Source organism: Phacochoerus africanus, chromosome 6 (genome assembly GCF_016906955.1).
Source record: "Phacochoerus africanus isolate WHEZ1 chromosome 6, ROS_Pafr_v1, whole genome shotgun sequence".
Taxonomy (NCBI): Eukaryota; Metazoa; Chordata; class Mammalia; order Artiodactyla; family Suidae; genus Phacochoerus; species Phacochoerus africanus.
Window position 1 is genome coordinate 14,620,667 of NC_062549.1, and position 22,967 is coordinate 14,643,633.

Here is a 22,967-nt window from a genome sequence, read left to right on the forward strand (position 1 = left end):
TGAACTTAGTTCTTTTATTTTTATACTTGCCCAACCAGCCACTGTAACGTCCATGCCAATTAGCAAGAGAGATTTGATTGGCAAATCACAATGAGTGAAACGTCTTTTAAGTAAGAGCGATGGTTAGAGAGCCTGCAGGAAGCATTTGTACTGTACCATCCTTTGTAATTAGATCACCAAAGCATGGATCATAGAAAAAGCTCTGTTCTAAATGTCTTAAGTAAATGGGATTCGAGTTCTATTTATTCTTTTTTTTTTTTTTGGTCTTTTTGCCTTTTCTAGGGCCACTCCCTCGGCATATGGAGTTTCCCAGGCGAGGGGTCTAATCAGAGCTGTAGCTGCCAGCCTACACAATAGCCACAGCAACCCAGGATCCGAGCAGCGTCTGCAGCCTACACCATAGCTCACGGCAACACCAGATCCTTAACCCACTGAGCAAGGCCAGGAATCGAACCCGCAACCTCATGGTTCCTAGTTGGATTCATTAACCACTGAGCCACAACAGGAACTCCTCGAGTTCTATTTATTCTTAGAAGCTTAAAATGTCAAGTGTCACTAACCTGCCACTCACTAGTTTGTAAACAGCCATGGTTGAAGGTGGCACGTGTGCCTTTTCCTCCAATTCTAGTACTGCTTTTGCTAAGTTATATCCTCAATATGCAGATTGGCTGTCCCCTCTACAACCCAGAAACAAAAGCATGGGAATATTTCAAATGAGTAAAAGATGGATGCCTTCTGCTTGTGCATTTTAGCAGGAGGTAAAAATCTAAGTTGGATATAAAGCTCATCTTTATTGTATAAAATACAACTTTGAAAAGAAATTAAAACTGGTGTTTGGGAAGAAAAAGATTAACAACTGTATTGCCTTTTAATTCATGGCCATTCGTGTGATCTTCGATCACATTCTTATGCATGTGCAGATAGGCATCATCTGATTTGGACCAGAGAAATTAATAGTGATACATTATTGAGGCATTGCTATCAAGGCTAAAGGAAGACAGCAGCCTTCCACACAAAGTGGTGGATACAGGATGATTAGAAGGTAAAAATCTTACTCAAGGATGGAGTTAAAAAAGGATTGCCAGGAATTCCCATCGTGGCTCAGTGGTTAACGAATCCGACTAGGAACCATGAGGTTGTGGGTTCAATCCCTGGTCTTGCTCAGTGGGTTAAGGATCGGGTGTTGCCATGAGCTGTGTTGTAGCTTGCAGACGCCGCTCAGATCCCACGTTGCTGTGGCTGTGTGTAGGCTGGTAGCTATAGCTCCAATTAGACCCCTAGCCTGGGAACCTCCATGTGCCTCTGGTGCGGCCCTAGAAAAGGCCAAAAAAAAAAAAAGGGATTGCCAACTTAGAAGTGAGAAAATGCAGGGAAGGTGTCTATTTCTGGCCTAATCACTAACTTTTTTGTAATTAAGTTCCCTTCCTATGCTAAAAATTGGCAATTTAGCAATATTCATTAAAAAATATCTGCACTTACCATCTGTGGCAGAAAATAATTCATATAGAGCCTGAGCAAGGACATTCACAACAAAGGAATGAGACATTTTTCTTGTCCAATAGAATGATTTTTTGGCCTAGAAAAGGAAAGACCACTTATATGGTAAGGATTTAAAAAAAAAAAAAGGCAACCACAAACTGATATTTATAATCCCCTAAACTGACACCTGTCCTGAAGACTAGCTACAGTAATGACGCCTTGCTTACCATGACCACACCCGCCAAAACAATGAAGTCATCTCTGAAGCTAAGTGGCCCTTGTAATCCAATGTTACATAATTATCCAAATACAGAAATGGTAGAAGATTCATAGGTTGCAAGTCAGGTTCTTAAGCCTGAGTAGGACTGCCTAAGAATCACTACTGTGGACCAAGCTCCTAGGTACAGATCTTCCCCTGTCCCTCTTACGCCCCCAAAGACATGGATTTTGACACACTTTTTTGTTTTTGTTTTGTTTTGTCTTTTGTCCTTTTTTTAGGGCCGCACCCACAGCAGATGGAGGTTCCCAGGCCAGGGGTCTAATCAGAGCTGTAGCTGCCAGCCCACACCAGAGCCACAGCAACGCCAGATCTGAGCCGTGTCTGCAACCTACACCACAGCTCACAGCAATGCCAGATCCCTAACCCACGGAGCAAGGCCAGGGATCAAACCCCCAACCTCATGGTTCCTAGTTAGATTCGTTAACCACTGAGCCGAAATGGGAACTCCCTTGATAGCACTTTTTGTTCTTTTGGCCCGGCCCACAACCAGGGGCTAAACCCATGCCACAGCAGCAACCCAAGCTGCCGCTGCGACAATGCCACATCCTTATTAACTCCCTGAGCCACAAGGAAAGTCCAATTTTGATAAATTTTTATCCAAGAATAATTTAATACCTACCTGGAGAATAGCTGCATCATCATAAAGGTCAGGGATGCCCTTTAGCAGTTTTCTCCACAGTTTTATATCATTAAAAGCAACAGTCATTCCTCCTCCAGTGAGAGGATGCCTCATATTATGTGCATCTCCCAAAAGAAGAACACCTATAAAGAGAGAATTTAGATTATGACATCACCCTAGAGCATCCTTTAAACAAAAAAAAAGACTTCTCTGTTAATTTATAAATATTATGAATATGAGCTAGTAAATTAGAATATGAAAATAAGTCATTTAAAAACTATGAATTTGTTCCTGGGAATTTTGTAAATTCTATTGTGCAAAATAAAATTACAATTTTCAATTTAAAAAAATGTGAAAATACAAGGGACTGAATCATGAATCAAATTTGTTCAGATTCAAGGGTTGATCCAATTAATATTCACTGGGTACCTAACATGTGCCAAACACCAGAACTACAGTGAGAACACGGACGTGGTCCCTGCCCCCAAGGAGCGCACATGTGACTCTAACGTTTAAGTCAAACAAGGCCAAGATATTTACAGGGCTTCTTCCATGAAAAAACAAAGAATGTATAGACATCCATGCGTAAAAAGCAATTCTTCTACGGGAGGAAAAAACACCAAGAGGTCTTTGGCATTTCACAGTAATGTCTGCTGCCAGCATTTTAGAGAGAAATGTCTGTATGGTTCTAGGGAAAGAAAAGTAGGCCCTAGGAAGATCAGACCCAGCCACGGTATAGTTCAGCCTGACAGGCTATAGGCAGATATTCCAAAACAATCAGAAATTAATTTAGGAGAACAAGCCTTGATTGAATCTTCTCTGAAAATTAGCGCCTTGAATCAAAACTACAGAAGCAGAAAGCTCTGAAATTTGACTCAAGGTATACCTCCTGAGCAAACTCCTGACTCTAAGATCCCCCGGTCCATTGTCAGCCAGCTAATGACCTAGGCATTTAAACAAAGCATTTACAGCATTTATTTAATTTTCTCTCTCAGAGAAATAGACAACCTTAATAATAGCAGTTAGGTAGCAGAATTATGGATATTTTTTTCTATAATGTCAAAATATGCTATATAAGTAATTATACAATACGCATACTAATTTATGAAAGAGCAGCTTCTAAATATCAACCCAAAGTTTTTATGTATTGCTCAAATACCTTCACGAAAACCCACAAACTATAACCAGCTTTTATTCTCCATGCAACATTCCCGACCCCACCAATTAGGCCATGTCCCCATGGCATGCTTTTCCTATCAATTTGGCACTGGCCTCATTCTGCTTTGCATTATAGTTTATTTATATGATTGTTAGGTAGTTCTTAATGTCCTTTTCCATAGCCAAGGACAGCTGTTTATGTTCTGGAACTAGAGTATCAACAGCTCCCGTTCACACCTCTCCTCAGGGCTGCAGGGCTTGACACTCCTGTTTTCAGGGAAATGCCACCCAATCCCACTCAAATGCCCTCCCAGTCCTTCCCACTCACCATGTCCAAGAGAGAACTCATCATCTCCCCGCATATCCCTAACCTTACTCTCTTTGCTATATTTCCAATGTCAGCAAATGGCTGGCAAAATTATCTTCAGTCTGAAACCTGGAATCCATCAATCGAAAGACCTCACTCTCTTACTACCAGTCACCTCTGAGTTTTGTGTATTCTACCTCCCAGATGTTACCCAAATCCCTTCCCTACCTTCCATATTTATTGCCACACCGTAGTTCAGGCCTTGCATCATCACTCCCATGGAATTTTCAAATAGCCTTACTATAAACTTGAGTCTGAACTTTGCTCCAATCTGCCTTCCACAACAAATCACCGTACTATCCCTAAAATAAAAATCTAATCATGCCACTACCTTGTTTTAAACTTTCCAATGAACTCTTAGAACTAATGAGTTTAGCAACACTTCAAGATAAAAAATAAATCTGCGGAAAACAATTATTTTTCTATACACTAGCAATGAGAATCTGGAAATGAAGAAAAGTCCATTTACAATAGCACCAAAAGGAGTGAAACAGGAATAAATTTAACAAAATAAATGGAAAACTTCTACTCTGAAAACTGCAAACTATTATTGAAAGAAATAGTCTAACAGTTACAGTCAATTAAATTTTGACAAGAGTACCAAGGCACTTCAATGGGGAATAATATTTTCAACATGTGGCTACCGCGGCTGGCTATCCGCACACAAAAGAAGCTGGACCCCTTCCTCGCACATTCATTTAACTCAAATGAATCAAACACCTAAATGTAAAAACTAAAGTTAGGGAGTTCCCGTCATGGCTCAGTGGGAACAAATCTGACTAGCATCCATGAGGACGCAGGTCTGATCCCTGGCCTCACTCAGTGGGTTAAGAATCCAGCGTTGCCAGTGAGCTGTGGTGTAGATCACAGACACGGCTCAGATCACACGTTGGTGTGGCTGTGGTGTAGGTGAAACTCTGACCCCTAGCCTGGGAACCTCCATATGCTGCGGGGGAGGCCCTAAAAAGAGAAAAATAAAGTCCTTGGAAAAAAAAAAAAAAAAAAACCTCAAGCTATAAAACACTAAGAAGAAGAGTTCCCATCGTGGCACAGTGGTTAACAAACCCTAGGAACCATGAGGTTGCGGGTTCGATCCCTGGCCTCGCTCAGTAAGGATCTGGTGTTGCTGTGAGCTGTGGTGTAGGTCGCAGATGGGGCTTGGATCCCCCATTTCTGTGGCTCCGGCATAGGCCGGTGGCTACAGCTCCGATTCAACCTCTAGCCTGGGAACCTCCATGTGCCACAGGAAGCAGCCCTAGAAAAGACCTTAAAAAAAAAAAAAAAAAAAACTTAGAAGAAAATATAGGAGTAAATCTTCATGACCTTGGGTTGAGCGAAGGCTTTACATGTGAAACCAAAAGCACATGTGACAAAAGAAAAAAACTAATATACCAGACTCGATGAAAATTAAAAACTTCAATGGACACTGTGAAAGAAACAAAAGATAATCCATGGAATGAGAAAAATTTTGCAAGTCATGTATCTAATAGAATAAAGAACTCTTAGAACATGACATTTTAAAAAACTTACCAATTTAAAAAGTGTACAAAGTATAAATAAACATTTCTCCAAAGAAGATAAACAAATGGCCAATAAGCACATGAAAATATGTTTAACATTATCTGTCAGAGACACATAAATCAAAACCACCGTGAGGCATCATTTCACACCTACTAGGATGACTGTGAGCAAAAAGACAGGCAATGACAAGTGTTGTCAGTTTGGAGCAGTTGGAATCTGCATGCTTTGCTAATGGGTATGTAAGACGGGTCAGCTGCCTGGGAGGGCAGTGCCAGTTCCTCAGAGCATTAAATAGTTACACAGGACCCAGCAATTCTACTCCTAGATATGTACTCCAGAAAAACAAAAATAAATATCCAAACAACAATCCATACATAGGTGCAAACCAGAAGTGGAAACAACCCAAATGTCTATCAACTGATGAAAGGATAGTCAAAAGCTTGTGAACTTGGCCATAAAAGCAAAGGAAGGATTGATGCATGTTAAAACATGGATAAATGTCAAGCCTGTTACAAAGGATCACATATTGGATGATTCCATTTATAGGAAATGTCCAAAACAGGCGGATCTCTAGAGACAGAAAGTAGATTAACGGTTGCCTAGGAGTGGAGAGGAAATGAGTGATCGCTAATGGGTCCAGGGCTTCTTTCCAGCATGATAAAAATGTTAGATGATTGACCATGGTGACAGCTGCATAGCCTCTGAACATACTAAAAACGTATCAACTGTACATTTTAAATGAGTGAGCGATATGATTTGTGAATTATATCTCAATAAAGCTATTATAAAAAAGGAACTTTTCAATGACTTTCCATTGTCTATAGGATTAAAACTAAACTTTAAATAAATATCTTGCCTTTCTACCGCTCCGACACCCATCCTGTGCTCCAGCCACAGGAGACCACTCAGGTGCACTTCAGGGCCACCGTTTCTCAGCCACCCTGGCTTTTTGTAGACATTGTTCCACCTGCTTAGAAGTCCCTCATCTCACTGTCCACCTGGTGAGCTCCACTCACCCCCCATGCGCCACGTCCGGCTTTATTTCCTGAGTGATGCCTCCCCTCACCAGCCTTCCCAGTTCACGGGCTCCCCGCCCAGCCTTGTACACCCCTTCAGTGAATCTGGGGCATGTGAGTGGGCTCTTGAGACAGCATTCAGCAGCAGTGTTCTGAGGTTATCTGTCTCTATCTCTCACTAGAAAACTGCCTTCTCTAGATTAAGGATTGCAGTTAATTGTTGTATCACCAATAACAGTGACTTATTTACTCTATTAAATAACGGATATCATTAAAACTCATTTTCATATCAGTAATGCAGTAATCCACAATAACCAATCTTCTGGACCCCATGTTATAAACTATACCACATATATGTCATTTAGAATACTGAATTTGAATACTTGGAATATCCTTTAGAAAATCAGTCCAATAAAATAATACCTCGCTTATTTACTGGCGAAGAAGGGAGGAAGCTTGCTGGCATGGATCTCAAACGAGAATTCTGAGAGGCTTCTAAGAACGGTTCTTTCAGGTGATCTGCAATAAAGCCCGCCCCACCAAATAAATGGTTTATAACATCCCATTTTCAAATTCTTACACTTCCTTATCAAGCATAAACAAACAGCTACTACACATCTGTCATGACTATTACATATATCCCCGTGATAAATCCATAATTATTTTATCAATAAAATTGTTCATTAAGCCCCTCGTTTTTCATGCTAAGGAATGACTAAAGAATCTAAGATAAGACTAGATATACACGGAGCTGGAAACACCAAAAAAAAAACAAAAAAACCAAAAAACACCCAGGAGTTCCCGTTGTGGCGCAGTGGTTAACGAATCCGACTAGGAACCATGAGGTTCCGGGTTCGGTCCCTGCCCTCGCTCAGTGGGTTAATGATCCGGTGTTGCCGTGAGCTGTGGTGTAGGTTGCAGACGCGGCTCGGATCCCGCGTTGCTGTGGCTCTGGCGTAGGCCGGTGGCTACAGCTCTGATTCAACCCCTAGCCTGGGAACCTCCATATGCCGCGGGAGCGGCCAAGAACTAGCAACAACAACAACGACAACAACAACAACAAAAAGACAAAAAAAAAAAAACCCAGAGGAAAAGTGAGGCAAATCCAGAGACAGGGAGAAAAACCACCCACTTCTCTTCCAAATGTTAACTGATTAACACCTGACACTCATGTATTTAACACCGAACCTCTGGTCACCACCATATTCTATAACAGGTGAGATAAACCAATTCACATACAGCAGGAGTGTATGTACAGCAGAAAAAGGGTAAGATGTAGAGAGAACCACTTTCTGAATTTCAGTCTCTCTGTCTAGAAAGGAAACAGTTGGATTAGCTCATCTCTGAGATACTTCCCAGTTTTAAAGTCTTGTGCTTCTACCTGTATAGAAAATGGACTTCTGGGAGTTCCCGTTGTGGCTCAGTGGCTAACGAATCCGACTAGGAACCATGAGGTTGCGGGTTCGATCCCTGGATCCCTGGCCTAGCTCAGTGGGTTAAGGATCTGTTGCCGTGAGCTGTGGTGTAGGTTGCAGATGCGGCTCAGATCCCAGGTTGCTTGTGGCTCTGGTGTAGGCCGGCGGCTACAGCTCTGATTCGACCCCTAGCCTGGGAACCTCCGTATGCCTCGGGTGCAGCCCTAGAAAAGGCAAAAAGACAGCAACAACAAAAAAAAAAAAAGCAAGAAAGAAAATGGACTTCCTTTTCATTGAATTTGTATTGTAATCTGAACACAGGAGCAGAACTGCCTGTGTTGAAACCATTCCCTTCTCACAATGAGAATTTCTATAACCTGACGAATATGCACATAAACCTACAAATAGTTTCTCTCCGACTACAGGGCGGTCTGCTCCAACTAAGCTCTGGTTTGGAAAAAAACAGTCTACTGTAAAAGAAAAAAAAGCTAAAAAATCACATTGTTAACTATCCCTTTTCTAAAATGTGTAACTCAATCTTTCCAACTTGCTTCAGAAAATGGCTTAACCGAGTGAAGATATATTGAAATGCTGAAAATGTCATTATTAAAAGTCGAAAATGGTCCATGTATTCTTTCATTTCTGATAATACTGTCAATAATTAAACACAGTGCTTTCCCTTAGTTTAAAGAATAATTTTAGGTGTTCCCGTTGCAGCTCAGTGGTAACGAACGCAACTAGCATCCATGAGGACACAGGTTTGATCCCTGGCCTCACTCAGGGGTTTAAGGATCCCACGTTGCCGCAGATGCAGCTCGGATCTGGAATTGCTATGGCTGTGGTGTAGGCTGGCAGTTGCACCTCCAATTTGACCCCTAGCCCGGGAACTTCCATATGCCACAGGTATGACCCTAAAAAGGCAAAAAATAATAATTTTTTAAAAAGAATATTAAGGAGTCCCCTTATGGTGGAACAGGTTAAGGATCTAGTGTTGCAGCTTGGGTCACTGCTGTTACTCAGGTTCAATCCCAGGCCCAGGAACTTCCATATGCTGCAGGCATAGTCAAAAAAGTATTTAAATAAAATGGACTCATACCAAGAATAATCTATTACTATAATAATACAATTGGCAAACAGGGTTTCACTTCAATTTTATCAACATTCTTATTTTTTTTACATTTCTTTCTTACATCCTCCCATTCTCAAAAAAAAATCCTAATTTTTATGAGTATTTTACAAAGATGTCTAAAATCTCACAAAGCCTTAAGAGTTCCTATGGTGGCTCAGCAGGTTACGAACCCAACTAGTATGAGCTATGGTGTAGGTCACAGATGCAGATCAGATCCTGTGTTGCTGTGGCTGCAGTACAGGCCAGCAACTGCAGCTCCGATTCAACCTCTAGCCCAGGAACTTCCATATGCCTCAGGTATGGCTCTGAAAAGCAAAAAAAAAAAAAAAAAAAAAAAAAACCAACCCTCACAAAGCCTTTTCTGTATTCAACTCCAAACTAAACTGATCTTGAGGACCCCTCCATGGCCATCACGTTCTGCCAGCAGGGATACAGGAGACAGAAAGACCTGCTTTCAACCTTGCCACGGCTACTTACAGTTTATCTTTGGAGAAGCTGAGTAACCTCTCTGAATCTTAGTTCCCTCATTTGTAAAACTAGGATAATGACAATGCCTACCTCATAGGGTGGTTGTGTAGATGAAATTAAATTATGTTTGTAAAGAACCTCTTATACAGTAGGCCTTCAATAAACGGTAGCTATCATTTCTACAGAATCCAAACATGGAAAGTAATGAAGTTTAAGAGATATTTCAAGAAATCAGAGACCTTAGATCACTATCAAGACTACCTTAACGGAGTTCCCGTCGTGGCGCAGTGGTTAACGAATCCGACTAGGAACCATGAGGTTGCGGGTTCGGTCCCTGCCCTTGCTCAGTGCGTTAATGATCTGGCGTTGCCGTGAGCTGTAGTGTAGGTTGCAGACACGGCTCGGATCCCGCATTGCTGTGGCTCTGGCGTAGGCCAGCGGCTACAGTTCTGATTGGACCCCTAGCCTGGGAACCTCCATATGCCACGGGAGCGGCCCAAGAAATAGCAAAAAGACAAAAAAAAAAAAGACTACCTTAAAAAATACTACATGCCAATATTAATAATTATTTGGAAAACTATGCTTTAATTATTACTATGAAAAAATACATTGAAACTATTTTTTTTAACTTGGAGATTTTTTTCATGTGCTAGTTTAAATAGCTCATTCAGCTCCAGTGTATCTGACTGGATGCATTTTTCACCTGCCATCCTTACCTTCGGCCTAATTGTGACAAAGCTTTAGTGGGAACTGGAGATGACCCTTTTGAGAGACTTACTTGTAGGCGACAGACTACAATGGGAGTGAAATCCTATTTCTTACCAGGTAGTTGTGGGTAAATGTTTTCAGTCATGTATTCTCTTAAATTCCTTGGCATTTCTCCTCGGATGTCAACAAGCACTCGAGTTTCACTAGGTGAAATCTGGTAGATGAGAACTGGACTCGGATTAGCTAAAACAAGTTCAGCATGATTTGCTTTAAACTGTGGTGCATTCTAGAAACACAAATAAAAAAAATATTTTAATAATTTCCAAATTTCAGATTGCTTTTAATTTTCTACAATTGCACTCCTACAGTACCTCCATAAGAAAGCCAACAAAATGAGAGGAAACAGAAACTTTATTGGAGATCAGGTTTTTCCTGAATTTGGAAAAAAGTCCATCTGCGACAATAGTCAATGGAGCATGGAGTTCCTACAACAAAAATAAAGGATAGTCAACTAAATGGTTAAAAATACACAGTGAAAAGACCACTTTTTAAAATGTACATAAAGTTAAATATATAATTGGACATTACAGAGAGTATGCAAAGATAATGCTATTGAAGGAGCTGTTATGTGAGCTCAAGTTAATGCAAGACCATTAGGCGATCACCCTCCCTTAAGACTCTACCGTCCAAACCATCTGGGATTCGACCATTTTTTAAAAGGTACGTAAACAAAGTTAAATACATAATCGGACATTACAGAGAGGATTTGAAGATAATGCTATTGAAGGATCATCCTCCCTCAAGACTCTACCATCCAAGCCATCTGGGATTAAGCCACTTTGACGACACAGCTCACAGAAGACTGAATCTCACTACAAACTCCAAAGACCAACCACATTCTTTTATTTGAGAATTTTCTAACCTCAAACAGTGCATTCTGTCAGTGGCTAGGGCTTAGAACATGTGGAGGAATTAATGATATTACCTTGCAATCGCCTCCATCAGAGTACAATTTCTAGGAGGTGGTAACCCTGTGGGGCAGCAGCCAGGGAGAATCAACAGACAAGCCCTTGATTTTTCTCTTCTCCTACTAAACCAACAAGAGCCAACGCTGGAAACTATTTTATTCTGCTACTTCTCCAGAGATTCTCTTGCTTTTGCCTTTCTTATTTAAACAGTAATTTATTTTCTCCTAATTATTTCTTTTATGCTGAATCCTTTGTTTTTTCACCTTCCGGCTCCCCTCTGCTTCTCTACTAGGGTATATTTCTTTTTTATTTCTTTTTCATTTTTTGTTTTTTTAGGGCTGCACCTGCGGCATATGGAAGTTTCCAAGCTAGGGGTCAAATCTGAGCTACTGCTGCCAGCCTATGGCGCAGCCACAGCCATGTGGGATCCAGGTCTGTGACCTACACCACAGCTGGATCCTTAACCCACTGAGCAAGGCCAGGGATCGAACCCGAGTCCTCATGGATACTAGTCAGGTTCATTACCACTGAGCCATGAAGGGAACTCCTAGGGTCCATTTCTTATTTCAGTTTTTAATATTGTTAGTATCATGAACAGTATTAAATACCAAGTTTCATTGATATAGCACCCTGAGGTGCTCTAGGGAGCAATGTGCTATAGTCTGGTACAGAGGGCTTGGAGAGATCCGAGTCCATTTGAAGAATAATAAATTGGTGAGCTCACTTTTTTAAAGGAGTAGGAGGAAAAGGAAAAAAGAAGAGCTAATATTTGACACATCTCACCTTGATGTCTCCGGTTTCCTTATCCCTGTACTGAACCCCCAACACGACATCCTCTTCTTCTAATAACTGCAGCACAGTGCCCTCAATAAACTTTGCACTAAAAGATAAACAGAAACAATTTCTCTGCAGCACAATGGAGCAATTTATACAAGGAATGAAAATAATCCCTTTTTCCTTATCTCTAATTTACCCATGTAAATTACACGGGTGTGCACAAAATGTACACAGAGAAAGGTTTGGCGTGTCATAGAGCAAATTCATCAATGGGTTTTAGAATTATCTGTGGTCTTAATTTTCCAATTTCCTTTTTTCGTTTTTGTTTTGCTTTGTTTTTTGGGGCCACCCTCAATGGCATATGGAAGTTCTCAGGCTAGGGGTGGAATCAGAGCTGTAGCCGCCAGCCTACGCCACAGCTTTGCAGGATCTGCGCCGCATCTGCTACCACCACAGCTCACAGCAACGCCAGATCCTTAACCCACTGAGCGAGGCTAAGGATTGAAACTGAATCCTCATGGGTGCTAGTCAGATTCGTTTCTTCTGAGCCACGACGGGAACTCCATCTAATTTCTTTAAATTGAATGCATATTACTAATGTCATCATTTTACAAAGCATTTAAAAAAATACATGCAGAAAAATATTACATACCCACACAAATTCATACCCAGACTCGGAGTTTATCTACCAACTACTCAGAGTAGTTACTTCTAGTTAGAGGATCATGGATAATTTTATAATCTTCTCTATATTTTTGAATATTTTTCCATTTCTCTACAATGATCTATTCTGCTTCCATAGATAGCAAATTCTTTCAGTCCTAAGAACAACCCACTGACCCCTTCACTTGCTTTGCCAGTGACATGAGGGCTCTCGTGTTTAAAACTTCCTCAGTTCAGAGTTCCCTTCGTGGCACAGTGGTTAACGAATCCGACTAGGAACCATGAGGTTCCGGGTTCGGTCCCTGCCCTCGCTTAGCGGGTTAAGGATCCGGCATTGCCCTGAGCTGTGGTGTAGGTTGCAGATGCGGCTTGGATCCCGCATTGCTGTGGCTCTGGCGTAGGCTAGTGGCTACAGCTCTGATTCGACCCCCTAGCCTGGGAACCTCCATATGCCGCGGGAGCGGCCCAAGAAATAGAAAAAAAAAAACTTCCTCAGTTATAGTGTATGGGGCAAATATAAGTTAATAATTAAAAAGCCCATGGAGTTCCCGTTGTGGCTCAGTGGTTAACGAATCCAACTAGGAACCATGAGGTTGCAGGTTCGATCCCTGGCCTTGCTCAGTGGGTTAAGGATCCGGCATTGCCATGAGCTGTGGTGTAGGTTGCCGATGCAGCTCGGATCCCGTGTTGCTGTAGCTGTGGTGTAGGCCGGTGGCTACAGCTCCAATTAGACCCCTAGCCTGGGAATCTCCATATGCTGCAGGAGCAACCCTATAAAAGGCAAAAAGACAAAAAAATAAAGATAAAATAAAAAATAAAAAGCCCTTGAAGGAGTTCCCATCGTAGCTCAGTGGTGAACGAATCCGACTGGGAACCATGAGGTTGCAGGTTTGATCCCTGGCCTTGCTCAGTGGGTTAAGGATCCGGTGTTGCCGTGAGCTGTGGCATAGATCGCAGACATGGCTCAGATCCTGAGTTGCTGTGGCTGTGGTGTAGGTCAGCAGCTACAGCTCTGATTAGACCCCCCAGCCTGGGAACCTCCATGTGCCATGGGTTCGGCACTAGAAAAGGCAAAAAGACAAAAAAAAAAAAAAACCTTTAAAAATTGTGAATCACTATGCTGTACACCTGTGCCTTGTAAAATATCATACATCAACTATAGATCAATTAAAAAAAGAGAGAAGAAGCCAGTCCTGTCGAACTAGGTCCTTTGTATGAATGGAACAGGGGATTTTCTCTTCAAGTTCCCTGTCCTGAATTTTTTTTTTTTTTTTTTTTGGCCATGTCCACAGCATGCGCAAGTTCCACAGGCAGAAATTAAACCCTCACCATGGCAGCAACCCAAGCTGCTGCAGTAACAACACTGGATCCTTAACCCACTGCACCACAAGAGAACTCCTGTCCCAGCTTTTAATAGGAAATACCATATCCACAAACCCCAACTCCCAGGTGGGCACATATGGACTAAACCTTAATTACAACAACTATACCCTCTAAATTCCAAACATAAAAATCACACCGTTTATTTAGTCAAAGGGAATCCTCAAGAGTTCCACTCATTCAAAGGGAAATAATATGATCTTAACAAAGGCCTTGAAGATCTAACATTCTTTTAGCTTATGGTTTATTTTAGTGTCTGTGTTCTAGCCCATACCCACAGGCTTATGAAAATCTGTAAAAGAGTGTTTGTACCAAGGCCAAGTTTAAATGTGTTTCTCTAACATCACGTGTTTGGAACTGTGGTCTTACTTGGGCTCTGCCATAGCTGCCTTCCGGAGACCCATGATGAATCTTCCATGATGGAAAGCTCTTCCACTCTGCACGTGATTGTTTTCTGACAGAGGGAAAGGAATCTGAACCTCTGATTTGCTTTCCTGATCATGAATGATGTAGCCATTTACAACCTGGGCATCAATACCTTCCATTGTATCTGCAAAACAATTCGGTTCAAAAAAAATTAACTTCGTAACATGCCCAGATGTATACTAGGCACCAGAGGACAAGGACGCATCAAAAATGAGTTTGTTTTCATGAAGCTATACCATTTGGAGAACTGGACATTAATGTAACTATTTCAGAAATCTTAATGCTTCTGGATAGTCTTACCAAATACATAAGGTCACAAAGATTAATATTTATATATAAAATTTACTCATTAAAATTCATAGGAAAAAATATCAAGGCCTTAATAAGTATATGGATGATGCATACTAAGCAATATAGAAACACCGAACGTAGGGAAAATGTTCAAAACATGATTTAAAAAAAAAAAAAATCAGGAGTTCCTGTTATGATGCAAAGGAAATGAATCCGACTAGGAACCATGAGGTTGCAGGTTCGATCCCTAACCGAACTCAGTGGGTTAAGGATGTGGCGAAAAGGGAACCCTCCTGCACTGTTGCTGGGAGTGTAAACTGGTACAAACACTATGGAAAACAGTATGGAGGTTCCTCAGAAAACTAAATATAGAACTACCATACAACCCAGCGGTCCCACTTTTGGGCATATATACAGACAAACACTTTTCCTTGAAAAAGACACATGCACCCATATGTTCATTGCAGGGCTATTCACAATAGCCAAGACATGGAAACAACCTAAACGTCCACTGAAAGATGAATAGATTAAGAAGATGTGTTATATATACACAATGGAATACTACTCAGCCATAAAATAATGCCATTTGCAGCAACACGGATGGGAACTAGAGACTCTCCTACTAAGTGAAGTAAGTCAGAAAGAGAAATACCATATGGTATCGTTTTATATCTGGAATCTAATATATGGCACAAATGAACCTTTCCACAGAAAAGAAACTCATAGACTTGGAGAACAGACTTGTGGTTGTCAAGGGGGAAGAAGGGGGATGGACTGGGAGTCTGGGGTTCGTAGATGTAAACTATTGCATTTGGAGCAGACAGGCAATGAGATCCTGCTGTATAGCACAGGGAACCATACCTAGTCACTTGGGATGGAACATGACAGAGGATAATGTGAGAAAAAGAACATGTACACACACACACACACACACACACACACACACACACACACACCTATATATCACTTTGCTATACAGTAGAAAATGACAGAACACTGTCAATCGACTACAATGGAAAAAATAAAAATCATAAAATAAAAAAAGAAAAATGAAAGCACTTACTAAGATTCAAAAAGAAATGGTATATACTTATCAGAATAAAACAGCTTCTGCCCTATAGAAATTCTATAAAAAATAAATAAATAGGCGTTTCCATTGTGGGGTAGAGGAAAGAAATCCAACTGGGAACCATGAGGTTGCGGGTTCGATCTCTGGCCTCTCTCAGTGGGTTAAGGATCTGGCTGTGAGCTGTGGTATAGGCCGGCAGCTACAGCTCCGATTAGACCCCAGCCTGGGAACCTCCATTTGCCACAGGAGCGGCCCTAAAAAGACAAAAAAGACAGCAACGAGAAGACATCACAAGATCCAATGGCACTGGCCTTGATGACTCTGAAATGATCTATGTTTGAGGAATAATACAGACACCTTAATCAAAATAACCCTGTCTTTCGAGCTAAACCTATACAGGACAGTGTTTTGAGTCTTGAGACATTAGCCTGCTGTGTTCTCCTTTGCCTGGCAGAACAATAAAGCTGTTCTTTCTCTTCCTCAAAACTCTGTCTCCAAGATTTAATTAGTGCAGGTGTACAGAGGCCATATTTTCGGCTAAACCTCTAATAAGGAATACCTGTAAATAATCTACATATTAATCGAAGTTAGGTAAAGTACATTATTAAGTATCAATTGAAATAAGACTATGTATATCCTTAAAATTATAAAGAACTGCCAACAGTATTGGAAATATGCTTCTGTTATGTGAAAAAGTGGACTTTAGCATATATATTAAAATAGTCACATAATATATATTTAAATACATTAAAGTACAATATATTAAAATAACTTCATTTCTGGAGTTCCTGTTGTGGCTCAGCAGTAACGAACCCGACTAGTATCCATGAGAATGCAGATTCAATCCCTGGCCCCACTCAGTAGGTTAAGGATCTGGCGTTGCCGTAAGCTAAGGTGCGGTATAGACCGGCAGCTGCGGCTCTGATTAGACCCCTAACTTGGAAACTTCCAAATGCCATGGGTACCGCCCTAAAAAGACAAAAAAATTGAAAATTAAAAACTTCATTTCTGAAGGCAAAATTTTGTAATGAACAATTTTATCACAATTCTATGCTAAGATCAAAATAAATCAGTTTTCTGATATGCTTGTTGTGTGTGTGTCCTTTTTTTAGGTCTGCACCCATGGCATATGGAGGTTCCCAGGCTAGGGGTTGAATCAGAGCTGTAGCTGCTGGCCTACACCACAGATCATTTCAACGCCAGATCCTTAACCCACTGAGCAAGGCCAGGGATGGAACCCACATCCTCATGGATACTAGTTGGGTTTGTTAACCACTGAGACACGACAGGAATTCCCGATATGCTCTTTTTTTTTTATTAATTATTATTATTATTTTTTAATAGTTATTTCCCATGGAGTTCCTGTCGTAGCGCAGTGGTTAACAAATCTGACTACGAACCATGAGGTTGCAGGTTCGATCCCTACCCTTGCTTAGTGGGTTAAGGATCCCACGTTGCTGTGGCTCTGGCGTAAGCCGGTGGCTACGGCTCTGATTAGACCCCTCGCCTTGGAATCTCCATATGCTGTGGGAGCTGCTCTAGAAAAGCCAAAAAGACAAAAAAAAAAAAAGTTATTTCCCCAATATGACTTTTTTTTCTACTGTAAAGCATGGTGACCCAGTTACACATACATGTACCCATTCTATGTTCTCACATTATCATGCTCTATCATAAGTGACTAGACATAGTTCCCAGTGCTACACAGCAGGATCTCATTGCTAATCCATTCCAAAGGCAATAGTGTGTATCTATTAACCTCAAGCTCCCCAACCACCCCACTCCTTCCTCCTTGGCAACCACAAGTCTATTCACCAAGTCCATGATTTTCTTTTCTGTGGAAAGCTTCATTTGTGCCTTATATTAGATTCCAGATATAAGTGATATCATATGGTATTTGTCTTTCTCTTTCTGACTTACTTCACTCAGTATGAGAGTCTCTAGTTCCACTGATATGCTTTTTAATTACACTTAAAGTTCAGTCAGGGACAAGTGGGATGAATACTTGTCACACATCTCATCTAGGATCAAAATAAGTTAGTTTTGTGATATGGTTTCTAAATTATTCCAGTTAAAAGTCAGAGAAAAGTACACAGATATTTTAAAAGCTGCCAATTAGCAGTGTATTCAATTTGGATCTCAACAAACTGGCAATCTTTACTGACCTAAATGTTTGATCTAATATTTCTACTTTTCTTTTGTCCAGCTGAGATAGCTTGTTTCTCTTAACCCAAAATTGTGTTATGGAAGAACTTTTAAGTGCTATAATTGGCCAATTGAGAACACACCAGAAAATGTAAAAAGCATACAACAGTAGCACAGTAAAAATTTTCCTTGGGTAAATTATCTTAAGACAAGCATATAAATAAGGTCTAACTTAAGATTTCTTGAAACATGTGTCCCTCTCTCACACAGCTTTATTGATGAGATGAACTATGACAGGCTTTGGCATTTTCACTTTCTTGAGCAGGCAGGAAGATGGCACCCTAAACCTCAATGAAATTCACACTTTGCAAATAATATTTAGTAACTCTGAAGACAGTGACATGACTTAGAGATGTCACTATTAATCATAAAGCTCCAGTATTAGATGACTGGTCAACATATCACAAAGAAATGACATGGAAAACATTCTTCTACTTTAAAAAACTGCAGAACTGCTTTCCATAAAATGGCAAGCTAAAAAACAAAACAAAAACTGCATATGCTAAAAATGAAAAGCAACTTCAAAGTCAAAGCAGTGAGCAAGTGTCAAAGGCAACGGCATAAGGGTATCAAAACCACAAGCCTAAAGGCAGGAGTTTTAAGCCACCCTCTGATAGGAGGTAGGGACCCCCATGTGCAAGGGACGTCAGAACTGAGCACCACTCATAAATTTCTTGTCAATCTAATAGACACCAGAAAAGCTCAATTCAATGCCCTGAGACATGGCATGGAAGCAGCCACTTACCATAGGCTATGGGCGGAGTCATTCATAAGAAATCTAAACAGAACTTTGTACCACGAACTGGTGTGTCATGACCTCAAAATGAGTATACAGTGCAATAAAGCCCAATTATACATCAGAGTCAAGGAATAAATTTAACAAAAGACAAACAAGATTTATACTTTATTTAAATACATTCAAGACCTAACTGAATTGAGAGTATACCTCATTCATGAATAAGAAGTTCAAGGCAATCTTTCTAAAACTGAGCCATTTACATTTAGTGCTATTTCAGTCATGTTCTTGACAGGGTTTGTTTTCATGGAAATTGAAACCTGATTCTAAATTTTTTTAAAAATTTTTAATTTTTTTGTCTTTTTAGGGCTGCACCCACAGCATATGGAGGTTCCCAGGCTAGAGGTGGAATCAGAGCTGTAGCTGCTGGCCTACACCAGAGCCAGAGCAATGCTGGATCCTAACCCACTGAGTGAGGCCAGGGATTGAAAGTGTGTCTTCATGGATGCTAGTCAGATTCGTTTCCACTGAACCACAACGGGAACTCCCTAATTCTAAATTTTGTACAGAAAAGTAAAAAGGCCAAGAAAAGCCAAAGTAATCCTAAAGAAAATGATGTAGGGAAGAAGTTCCCCACTAGATACTAAGATTTATTATAAATATATAAAATTTAAATTATAATGCATTCATTTTAGGAGTTCTAGATATTATGCTTAAGCCAAAAGGCAGTCAATTCACCTATCAAAACCCACACTCCAGGACTGGTCAGCTGGTCTATTAAAAATCTGCACCCCAGGAGTTCCCGTCGTGGCTCAGTGGTTAACAAACCCGACTAGGAACCATGAGCTTGTGGGTTCAATCCCTGGCCTTGCTCAGTGAGTTAAGGATCCGGCGTTGCCATGAGCTGTGGTGTAGGTTGCAGACGCGGCTCAGATCCCATGTTGCTGTGACTCTGGCATACGCCTGGTGGCTACAGCTCCGACTGGACCCCTAGCCTGGGAGCCTCCATGTGCCTCAGGAGTGGCCCAAGAAATGGCAAAAAGACAACAAGAACAAAAAAAAATCTGCACCCCAAAAAATATTTCAAGGGCTTCTATTATCCACATCACATCATACCTGAGGGGAAATTGATCACATGATGAATGTTAAAAAAGACTCTTACCATGACAAAGTAAAGGTAAGCATGACTCAGAGACTGGCTGAAATGCCTCAGCAGCTCTCCTCATTTTTTTGCTTGAACTACACACAACCTTGGGGCCCCTGAGGCTAAATGATTCTAAGTCTAGTCACTAGTCTAAGGGCATTCCTGGTTGCCTGATGTTCAGCTATAAAGGTAACAAAATCCCATCTCAGGATATTGTCACATCTGCTTCAAGTGAACCTCTCGTGGAAGGTGGCGGTTAGGGAACTTACAAGGACAGAGGTGGGACCTCCGCTCACAATGCACTCTCTCCACCTGGGTCCAGGGCCTGCACCAGCTCCTTCTCAGTTCTCTTTTTTCACTCCTGCCCATCTTACTGACCTCTATACATCAGAGTACAGAGTCATCCTGGACCTCTTGGTAATGTCTTCTAGTCTCATTGAGATACTCTGACTCCTATCTGATCCATCAGCAGATCCCACTGCCCCTTCCTTCCAAAAATGTTCCCAGAATGTGACCACTTCCCTTTCTCTACTGCTCTGATCCTGTTTCTAGTCAATTCTCAGTGACACTGCAATAGCCTCCCAACAGGTTTCCCTGCTGACCTGCATTTTGCAATCTATTCCTTTTTCTACGCAATAACAAGAATACTTCAAAATAATATTCCTAGGAGTTTCCCCTGTGGTATGGTGGGTTAAGAATCCGACTGCAGCGGCTCAGGTCGCTGAGGAGGCACAGGTTCAACCCCCGTCTCAGTGCAGTGGGTTCAAGGATCCAGCACTGCTGTAGCTGTGGTGTAGGTTGCAGCTGCAACTGGGATCAAACCCTGGCCCCAAAACTTCCATATGCCGCAGTTACAGCCATTAAAAAAAATAAATAAATAAAATAATATTTCTAATCGTACTTCTAAAATGTGAAATTTAATAACTCCTTCGAATTCTCCAACCGCTTCCCTTTGGAGTACAAGGCAAATCAGTATAGTGGCCACAATGGAATTCAGCCCCCTTTCCCCATCTGACCTTTCCTCTGATCCACACAACTCCAGTCAATACCCCTTCCTTGCTGGCTCAGCAAAGAGGCCAGGCTCACTCCAGCCACCAGGCTTTTCCCTTTGATACTCTCTCTGCCTGAAAAAAATCCCCCCTTCCAGATAGCCCTGGGTCTACTCCCTCACCTCCTGCAGAGTTCTTTACTCAAACATTACCTTCTCAATGAGGCTTTCCCTTCCCCCAATGCATTATTTAAAATTACACTTCCCTTCAACTCCCAATATCCCCTTTCTGATTCCTCTCTAAAGCCCTTAAAATTATAATATATGCTCTAGATTTTATTTCCTATCTTTTATATATATTCTCTATACTAGCAACTAAAATGTATGCTCCATGAGGGCTGGAATCGATGTTTTGTTCACTACTGTAGCCTGGGCACCTAGAACAGTACCTACATATGGTCAATGCTTAATCAGCATTCGATAAATGAAGAATGAATGTCACCCCTTTAGTCATCCACTCCACTTTATCATCACCATGGACACACAAACATGCTCTATCCAGTACTAACAGACCCCTCCTTTACCCTCACAGCTACATTTCACCTCTCCTCTACTTCTTTTTTTTTTTTTGTCTTTTTGCTATTTCTTTGAGCCGCTCCTGCGGCATATGGAGATTCCCAGGTAGGGGTCTAATCGGAGCTGTAGCCACCGGCCTACACCAGAGCCAGAGCAACGCGGGATCCGAGCTGTGACTGCAACCTACACCACAGCTCACGGCAATGCCGGATCGTTAACCCACCGAGCAAGGGCAGGGACCGAACCCGCAACCTCATGGTTCCTAGTTGGATTCGTTAACCACTGCACCACGACGGGAACTCCTACTTCTGTTTTCTGTTAGAGAAAAACCCAAGAATAGTTTCCTTTTTTTTCTTTTTTGGTCTTTTTTTGTCTTTTCTAGGGCCACACCCACACCATATGGAGGTTCCCAGGCTAGGGGTCCAATCGGAGCTACAGCCACAGCAACGCCGGATTCTTAACCCACTGAGCAAGGCCAGGGATCAAACCCGCAACCTCATGGTTCCCAGTCAGATTCGTTAACCACTGAGCCATGACGGGAACTCCAAGAGTAGTTTCCTAGTCTCAATTTTTATTAAATCTCCCACTCTGTTTCATCTCTGAAACTCCACCAAAACATCTTGTCAATGTCTCAAGCAACCTCCAAATGGCCAAATCCAGTGGCCCTTTCTCTACACTCCTGCCTTAATCCTCCATTAGCAAACCAGGACATAGTTCCCTTCGTGATACATACCCACCTCCTCCTACTAGAAACATTTTCCTCTCTTGGTTTAAGGACATCAAGCCCTCCGGGCTCTCTTCAAGCCATTCTGCCAGCTCCTTAGTCTTTCTGGCAGGATTCTCTTCTACTCAGTCTTTAAAGATCATTTTCCCAGGACTTGGTTTATTCTGTCTTCTCCTTCCTCCCTGCATGCTGTCCTTAGATGGTCTCAATCACTGCTGTGGCTTGTAAGTCCTACAGATATGCTGACATCTCTGAAACGTCTACTCCAGCCAGCTCAAACCACCCACTGCGCTCTGGATTCATGTAACATCTGCACTTGGGTATCAATAGGTGCCCTTGGCTTCCCCCAGTGCCTGTTCCTCTCTAGGTCTTCTTATCAGCAAATGGTACCATCACCTACCAGTATTCAAATCAAAACCTAGGAATCTTTCTTAATACCCCCTCTTCCTCATACCTCACACCAATCCAACAGTAAGTCATGCAATTCCTGCCCCTTAATTTTGTCGTGAACTGTCTACTTCCCTTCATATCCTCTGCTACCATCAAACCACCACCATCTGTCATTTGGACTTAGTAATGAGCTCCCACTAGACTTCTTGCATTGACTCTTATTATCCCACCACCACAGTCTGAGTCTATTTACCACACACTATCTGAGTACTCTTTTAAAACAGCATTCTACGAGCTGCAGGGTATGACTCAATGGTAAAAGGTGAACTGAATTTCGAGTTGTGAATTGTATACTTGGGCAAAATCATGACAAGTCTTTAAAAAGTAACATAAATTTAGTAAGAGGGAGGAAGAAGGGATGGACAGACAGAGTAGCAGCATCTACAGAGCAGTGAAAAATACTGTGCGTGACA

At 41.5% G+C, this 22,967-nt stretch overlaps 1 protein-coding gene across 1 annotated transcript in view; it reads right to left on the reverse strand.

Annotated features, from left to right (window-relative positions):
• Positions 1 to 22,967, reverse strand: part of SQLE (squalene epoxidase) — a 33,275-nt gene that overhangs the window by 2,091 nt on the left and 8,217 nt on the right. Inside the window, exons 3-9 of the mRNA XM_047783265.1 lie at positions 14,318 to 14,498; positions 11,912 to 12,008; positions 10,532 to 10,645; positions 10,275 to 10,446; positions 6,864 to 6,959; positions 2,379 to 2,521; positions 1,480 to 1,576 (exon numbers count right to left, since the gene is read on the reverse strand). Of these exons, the coding sequence (XP_047639221.1) occupies positions 1,480 to 1,576; positions 2,379 to 2,521; positions 6,864 to 6,959; positions 10,275 to 10,446; positions 10,532 to 10,645; positions 11,912 to 12,008; positions 14,318 to 14,498 (900 nt within the window). The remainder of the gene's footprint in view (positions 1 to 1,479; positions 1,577 to 2,378; positions 2,522 to 6,863; positions 6,960 to 10,274; positions 10,447 to 10,531; positions 10,646 to 11,911; positions 12,009 to 14,317; positions 14,499 to 22,967) is intronic.